Source organism: Schistosoma mansoni, chromosome 4 (assembly GCF_000237925.1).
Source record: "Schistosoma mansoni strain Puerto Rico chromosome 4, complete genome".
Taxonomy (NCBI): domain Eukaryota; kingdom Metazoa; phylum Platyhelminthes; class Trematoda; order Strigeidida; family Schistosomatidae; genus Schistosoma; species Schistosoma mansoni.
The window spans coordinates 27,350,962-27,360,264 of record NC_031498.1 but is presented as its reverse complement, the minus strand read 5'-3'; the positions used below and the strand labels follow the sequence as shown (position 1 = coordinate 27,360,264).

The 9,303-nt window shown below is 32.1% G+C and overlaps 1 protein-coding gene across 1 annotated transcript in view; it reads right to left on the bottom strand.

Moving 5' to 3' along the window:
- Positions 1–9,103, bottom strand: part of Smp_016230 (cadherin-related) — a gene marked incomplete at both ends in the record, with an annotated part of 12,373 nt that extends 3,270 nt beyond the window's left edge. Inside the window, 3 exons of the mRNA XM_018797363.1 lie at positions 1,290–1,457; positions 1,521–2,460; positions 9,095–9,103. Of these exons, the coding sequence (XP_018652413.1) occupies positions 1,290–1,457; positions 1,521–2,460; positions 9,095–9,103 (1,117 nt within the window). The remainder of the gene's footprint in view (positions 1–1,289; positions 1,458–1,520; positions 2,461–9,094) is intronic.
- Between the last annotated feature and the right edge of the window lie 200 nt (positions 9,104–9,303).

Genomic DNA, 9,303 nt, shown 5'->3' with positions numbered 1-9,303 from the left:
AAAATTTTTAACAATTGATTTTGGCCTAACAAGACCACGCGTTGGTGAAGTTCCCACATGTTTGGTTTTTCAATTTTCAAAGGTTGCCGGTATCTTGGTTATTTTTTCCATAATAGGAACGAAACTGCCGCCCCACGGCTTCCCAGGTTTTTTCCATGGTTGTCCAACTTTCAAATGACTCACTCTTTCAGCTATAAATGAAATGAATTCACTTCATCCTTCATGATTTTGTTGCTCATGGTGTGCAACAGTTTATCAAATAAACTATTGGCATGATTATGAAATTATAAATCTATACAGAGTTAGGTAGGTAAATAAATACAAATTTAGAATTCGTAATGATTGATTGGATCTTTTTGTTCATGATATGGACTGCAATTAATCAGTTTCCTTTAGCATGTGTGCATCCTGTAAGGGTTGACTTGATATTGTTATTCACTCACAGGCATTTCAGTTGTATGATGTCTAGCAGTGGAATCCATGGAGAGCGTTTCGTTCAATTCGACACTCATCAACTGAATGTATCTGTAAATGTGTTGGTTTCCATATCACGACTCGAACAAAATACATTTCTTTTTGGATGGTCACCACGTTATCCTTTAAGCCGTTGAGTACGGATAACACTGTGAATTTTTCAGTTTCATTTTAAAACTGATTTCAGGTATAAATTTATCATAATTTTGTTTGATACCTTTCTGGGTTTAACCAGTTGTTTAACTGACGTAAGCTGGTGATATGAAATCTTGAACTCAGTAATCTCTCCAACACTGAGCGATAATAGACCTTTCTGTTTAGTCTCTATTGGTTCATTACATAATACAATTCTCAGATTTGCATGTTACTGAATATTTTTGGTACGATATTTAGATTAAAATTACCGTCATCAAAATGGTGTTTTAGTATTTGATTTTTTACTGTGGTGTGTTTCAGTCGTTGTACAGACGAGAATCACAACAATTTAGGACGAAATGCTTGTACAGTAGGTTATATGCTGTTCTTATCGGATTAAAAATACATTTTTAGCATTTTCATAGTTGAGATCATGAGTCAATTGAAGCTAGACCACCATGAAAAACCTGGAAACAGTGGACGGCCTTTTCGTCCTATTATGGGACTCCTCAGTAGTATGCATCCACGATCCTGCCTCTCAAGCGAGATTCGAACCCAGGATCTACCAGTCTCGCGCAGTTTTTTGGTCAATTTTAATTTATTGCATACGCCGACTTAATCAACCATTATTTGACAATCAAACAAAAACCAATGGTATTATTAAGGAAGGAAATACTTACCAAGTGTGCTAGCTCTATACATATCTTGACTAGAGGTAGAGAATAAATCACCTGGTTTATTTATACAATATTCTTTTGGTAAAGTTTTTGCATTCCATGATCTATTCCACCAATGATCACGAATAAATTCGCAACTACTTCTATTATTTGATTGAACTGTATGACTTTCTAATGTGAATTGATTATTATTATTAGTAGTATTATTATTATCATTAGTACTACATATATTACTAGTTTGGTTATGATTTGGTCTACGAAATGGAGCGATACATAATAGATTTTTACATCGAATCAAAAATATTGTCACAATTAAAATCACTGAAATGATTAATGTCAATGCAATTAATACAACCATAACAATGAGATCACGATCCATTCTTTTGAAATCACGAAAATTTGTATCAGATTGACGTTTTAATTCAGAATGATGATAGATTGATTCCATAGAAATGCGATCAGTTTGTGATTGTTTATGAAATTGTGATGGAAGTACAGCTATATATAGAACTGTTGTATTATGTCGAGGAGGTGTTCCACGATCTTGTGCTTTTAATAAAAGTCTATAACTATGAACTTGTTCATGAAGTTTGCCTAGATTCTCAATTATATCTCCATTTTGTAATAATATGGTATTGTTTAATTCTTCTTTTGTTAATGATTTCAAATTGATCGGTTGCAATAAATGATGCAATGAACGTACCAAGTATAGTGCACCACTCATTGGATCAACTTCAAATAATCCATCATCATTTCCATGTACAATTGAATAAATAATTTCTCCATTTAAACCTTCATCAATATCAATCGCTTTCAATTGAGCAATTAATAAACCAACAGTTGAATATTGTGAAATATTTATAACACTATTACCACCAAATTGTTTTGGAAATATCCATACTGGTGAATTATCATTAGTGTCTAATATTCGAATAAGAACACTTGATACAGAAGAAAGTGGAGGATTCCCAGTATCAGTAGCTATAACTTCAAAGGTTAATACAGGAGTTTGTTCACGATCTGTTGTTTGATGTGTATAAATGATGCCTTCAAAACTGATATATACATAAAGTTTTACCATTTGACCAACTGTACCAGGTGATGGTCGCATACTATATCTTATCATACGATTAGATAATTCCGCATCACAATCAACTGCATACACTCGACCTATCTAAATAAGGTAAAAAACAAATATTAAAAACATAGCTATGACTGAAGAAATTAACTGAAGTAAATTAACGTATTGTACGTAAATTATTTGGCAAAAAAGTCAGACGCTGTTCGTATTTCATTAACTGATATTACAAAATAATGAAGAGTGGAATCATTAAGACCTAGATGCCTGAAGCGCTTATCTAATTTCATTCACAGACTTTCCACTTGTATGTATTCATCATTTAGTCAAGACCAATGAATCAATATATAATGACCACAGAGCGACATAAATGAACTGATACTAGAAGTGTAGAAAACTGGATTATAATGTAGCTATTGAAATCTATTGAGGTTTTTATGCGACCTGATTTCATTAATGAGAATGAAGTATGAAATCCAGAGTACATATTGTTTAATGAGGTAGAAACTTAAGTGAAATACCTGTATAATAATCCCTGATGTAGTGAAGGAGAACATGGGCATGGGCAATCAAATATGTCTAAATACAATATTGCAGAGTCTCTTGGTAAGTTCTGAAAAACCATGCAGTAAATTCTTCATTTGCAAAATGTTAATCAATTGTCTTGGACTTGATTGTTCCTTCATTTCCACACCAATCATTCTCTGTTCTCTTCTCTTAAATCTTCTTAACCTTTTGCCACCAGACATTTCACTCTCGATTGATGATTTATACTACTTATATCTGTTGACCACCATAGCCCACACCACAATGGTATTTAATCATTCACAGACTGATATCGGTTCACGGTTAAAGGCAAACATCTAATCAAACATGTGAAAATATGAAGCATGAATTTGGTTACTGTTACCCATATCAATCAGTGAATTTTGCTGATTATGCGATAATAATCAAATAATAATTACTTCATATACTTTCCTATTGATGTTACTGTGGTATAGGCTACTTAGATTGACAGGTATAAGTGGTTTGTAGCACCAATCGGTAGTGGATTGCCTGTCAGCAGAAGATTAAGAAGATTGAATTGAAGAAAACAGAAAGGGAAACAGAGAGAAGTTGGAATAACAACCGAATTTTAAGTATGAAGAAGTATGTACAGGACAATTGGAGGAAGATGTACCAATAATGTATTTAATACGTGGTTTTCACATTTTATGAACACACTCTGTAATGTTGCACTAAACAATAAATTGGTTTTCTCGATCTGAGTTCCTGTTCACTACAATACCATTGTAAATCAAGTCCATACTACATGTTTGTGTTCCAGTAAGGACAAATTTGATTGGCTTATTTGAATTCACCTTCATTCTAAAAGAGCTTCCAAGTTAGTACTTTATGTATGTAATCCAACACTCTAGCCAACTAGTTTAGTTAATTGTCATTGGATGATCCAAAATCCAATAATGGAACCTCTACATTTTTTCTTAAGTAATATGACTTCAGTTAAAATTACACCATGAATATTGATAAACATTCTGTCAAATAAATTCATAACTTATCGAAAGAATTCTAAAACTGGAAAATTTGGAACTACACATATCTCATATATGACATCTTCGATGTTTCATAACAATCAGTCTGATGATGTAAATATGTACTCTGTGTGAACACGACATCTTTAAAGGATGACTGGAACTTATAAATATAACATTCGTGCCAACTCTACGTTGAATAACGTTTCTTACAATCAACTAAATGTTTTTGATGTGTAATCAATATATTGTCAATATAGATAATGAATGGTTAGACACCGCCTATCCTGGTATGTAATGCCAACAAGCGTAGGAATAGTTTCGAAAGAAAATAGTAGTGGGTACATTGGGAAACGGCATTAAATTATGAAGTCACTAATTGTTAAGTTGATTTAAACCGATAAGTATAATCATCTTGATTGCCGCTCACTCAATAGTTGTAATCAGTGGTTTCAAGCGTTGAGTGAACTAACATACAATAAGTCACAGTTGAGAAATTTCATTAATTTCGTAACTTCCTCTAAATGTTAAGTTTGTTATCGTTCCTATTTTCTGTTCTTTGATATCAGTCATTCTATGGAAACTGTATTTAAGTTTTTACTGCAGATATATTCTTGTCTTTTGGGAGCTAATATGAGAAGTAACAGCGTCAGTTTGTTCATTTTTGCTTTCATATCTAGGTTTATTGTCACTCTTTCTGAAGTTTTTCAAGTCAACTTTAAGAAGAAATTGGAAGATTTTCTTTAATAAAGTTGTAGTTCTATGATATTTAACTGATATCTGTTATAGAAATTTAAACAATTCATCATCGAACACATCACTTTCCAAGAAAGATCCATCTGATACTATATATTTCTTTATGTCTACTCATATTTGTGTCCCTCTTATTATAAGCTTTATTTTGACCTATAGACTATTATTATACGATTCACCAATCTTGAGTTATCCCCAGTCTATTGATTACTATTCCCCTTATTCACAGCCACATTTGATCAAATCTTTTACAAATGTTGTTACCTATTTCATGGTACGATGTGGTCTGTTTGTATGGTATATAAACCCAGTATGTTTGAAAATAACGATTCATATTTCAGAGTCTGTTATTGATGTTCTGGATTTAACTGACTGGTCTAGGCAGATAGCATGACTGATAAGTACTCAAAACTGCTCATGCGGCTTTTGTGTGTCGTTGGATCCGATCAATAAATTCACTGCTCTCTCGTTGACGGGAATCATCACGTCATATATTAAACAGAGCAAATACGCATGTACTCGATATAACTATGTGGATTGAATGAAAGAACCTTAAAGCTTTTTTATATAGTTACATTAACTACACTCATTAGTTATGTTGCTATCATGGTTTATTTTTTACTGTCTAATGTTGTTTTTATTTAAAAAATGTCAATATTGACTGAAATGATTTACTTGACAGTAGACTCCTGGTTCCTATTTCACAAATGGATATGAAAGAGGAGATAATGTTTAATAGTTTTCGAACATACGAAAAAAAATTACATAAGTACACATGAATATAGATGTACACTGGTAAATGTATCCCGTTGACTTATGACTTTCATTATTTTATTGAAGGAAAATGTTCAAATATTGAAAGTAGACCTGAAAAAACGAAACAGTTTAATCTATTATATAAGTAAAAAACTTATTGGTAAGTTCATTAAAGTCCTGATAGAAAAATGTAATTAATTGAATGTCTAGTTTCTAAATTGCTCTCATTTACTGGTGTAGACGAATCAGATAACGATTGGAATGAAAAACATAGTACAAATTGTGTATGACGGTATTCTTAAAAATAATCAGTGGTTTACTGAAATGTTAATGTTTAACTTCAATCAATCCACGATATTGCACGTAACAACGTTGGATGCCGGCTCAGTGGTTTAGAGATTAAGTGTTCATATGAGAGACTGAAAGTTATGGGTTCGAGTCCTGTGTGTGTAGAATCGTGGATGCTCCCTGGTGAGGAGTCCCATACTATGACGAAACCGTTGTTCAGTGGTTCCAGGTTTTCCATGGTAGTCTAGCTTCAATTGACTCATGCTTTCAACTATGAAAATACTGAAATCTTCACAAAACCCCTTCTGATAATGAAAATAAGTTTATCTAATGAAGAAATACTCTTTAGAATAAATCTTTTTTCTTCTTATTACGATATCATCAAGTGTCGATATTGACTGTAACATAAATTTCAACAAAACAAACTACAAATAACATAGAATAACAGAACATGAATAGTAATTTATGTATCTAATGATAACCAAACGCTTTACATTACGCAAACTGTTCATCATTTCTTTTTCCTATTTATCTACTTAACCTAGTTATGTTCATTGTACATTGAGTGTATTACCTAGGAGATTCTATAATAAAAGTTTTCTAAAGATGATATAAATAACGATTTATTGCATACTATGAAGTAGATGTTATATATGTAACCTTTATATTACATATAATATTCTAAATATATCCAAGAATAGCCATTGAATGTAGAGAAGTTTAGAACGGTAAATCACTTTCAACTTATTGTAATCTTGGTGTATGTTTATAACTAGAACTCTAGTTCATACGAACTCTATCCTGGATATATGTATATATTTACATACAAATATCTTTTAACTGGATATTTCTTATTTCCAAGAAATCTCTTTATTGTGTTGTATTTAGTATATTGATAATACAATCACTGGCAATCAGAATTCAATAACTAAGTGAATAACGCTATAATGTTTTGAGTGAACGGTACTGGGTTCAAGTTCAAGAGTGAACATTAACTCTGACATCAAGTATATCCAACTGACCAGTTACAAATTGGACAAAACATACTTGCTAAATTCCACTGTTAACCCATATCTACTTTTGCATATAATCAATTCATTATTTCAATATTTCGATGTTTGTATAATTATCAAAGATGGGCAGAGGCTAGTAGTGGAAAACAGGACGCGCGTTTCGTCCTATTTCGGACTCGTCATCTGGATGTACCTGCATCTCAGAGTTGATGTTCACTCTGGGACTCGAATTCAGTACCTTTCGCTTTAAACGTCATTGCGTTATCCACTCAACTACTGAGTCTTGATAGTCAATCGCTTGTGCAATGGGGTAAAGCTTGAATTCACTTAGCATTGTTTGTTTGAATCTTCCAATTGACGTTTAGGATTGTAATTGATCAGTCTCTTATTGGCATATGTGCATACTGTGCGTATTGCCTCGATATAGGTTTAATTCACAAACATTATCAACAAAGATGGATAGTGGCTAGTAGTGGAATCCAGGTCGCGCATTTCGTTCTATTTGGGACTCGTCAGCTGAATGTACCTGCACCTCAGAGTTGATGTTCACTCTGTGATTCGAATTCAGTACCTTTCGCTTCAAACGGCATCACGTTATCCACTCAACTACTGAGTCTTGATAGCCAATCGCTTGTGCAATGGGGTGAAGTTTGAATTCACTTGGTATTATTTGTATAGTTCTTTTTTATTATTTTTATTGAACAAGTAAATTAATAATGATGATAATAATTAACTCAACCTTATTGTATACATTAACTATTATTAATATGCTACATAAATAAAGCAGTGATTATTTGTATAAACTTTTATTAGTAGTTGCGGGTACTTCATAAATAACAAATTTGTATCCAATATAATTTATATGTATACACAATTGTTGGTTAACATTCAATATCCAATGTTCATTGTTTTCCATTGAACAATATGTTTACTTAACGGTTAAAGATATAAGATTGTATAAGATAATGTTATACATATAAGTCTGTAGATTTCTTTCGAAATGATGTTTATTATTTCTATTGAATCTAATAGAAACTATCTTATCAAGCTTATTGAATTGTACATTCATTAATAAAGATGAGTTTTCTATTTTTACTACTTCCATTGTTATAAAGAAGTAGTATATTTGATTTCTTTTGTTTTTTTCAAATATCTTTTAAACAACAACAACAACAACTGTTCAATGTTCTAATTTTATATAAACCGATATATCAGTCGGTTTCTTTTTTTTATTGTTTGTATTGAATACAGTAAATCAAATTTTGTATAATTAACAAAGAAGGCTATTTTTTGATTTGGTCCATAAATATTAGGGTTATGATAAGATATACCGCTTGTTTTAAATATACAGATATATCACAGGAAATGAACAGAAGTTAATCTAATATATATAAATTTCAAGTGGTCAGAGGTAACTAATAAGTTGTTACTCTCCAGTAGGTAGTATTAGTAGTCATTAAGAAACTATTTTATCGCGTTATAATCATCCTTGTATCATTCAGTGCCAATTATATATATATAGAAATGGAAAAGCAATGAATTCATTAGAACAAGATGTTAAGATTCACTTAGTATAACTTGTTTAAATCTTCCCATTGATGTTTAGGACTGCAACTGGTCAGTCTCTTATTGGCATATGTGCATCCTGTGCGTATTGCCTCGATATAGCCTTATTTCACAAGCATTGTGGCACAAGCAAGTGGTTATCAGGATTCAGTAGCTGAGTGGATAACATGAGGGCGTTTGAAGAGAAAGATACTGGGTGAAAATCAACTCTTAGATGCAGGTACATCCAGTTGACGAGTCCGAAATAGGACGAAACGCGGGTCAAACCGGATTCCACTACTAGCCACTCATATTGTTTGAATTGATCAACATAGTGCACGCAGTGTCGAGCCACCGAGACTAGTGGCCACATTGCAACTTGATCGATAGCATTCGATCAGCACCAAGAAGGACTTAACAAACATGACATTAATCACCACCCAGTGATCAACCAATTGTGATTACAATCGAATGTATTTAAGCACATATTACAGACTATCTCACTAAATTCTGATAACCATACACAATTAAACAGTTAATTTGCAAAATAACAATCCATTGTCTAAATCTTCACTGTTCCTTCTGTAAATATCAATCCATCTTCTCTAATTTCATTATTTATTCATTTTCCTAACAATTGCACGTCATTTCAGTACTTTCCTTATCGGTCTTCTGCCAAAATACATTCTGTTTGGTCATCACTGTATACTACTTATGAGGATATAAGTAGACCACACTACAATACTATTTACAAAAGTATATTTTGTTTTAAAAACAGTCTCCATTAAAGTATAAAACATGTAAGGAAGATACTGACTACAATTAATCAGTATAACTATTTACCTTTAACATTTTATTCTAAGTATATGAATAGTAATGTTACATTACTAAATAAGTATACTCAACATTTACGTGAATACATTAGATTGAGTTATTCATGTATGTTAAAAGGCGCCTGACAATGATATGGAGCACTTACTCTAGAAAATTGGTTATGTTATGATTGGCATTACTTCATTTTACTAAAGTCACTACTTATGCTTAAGCCTATA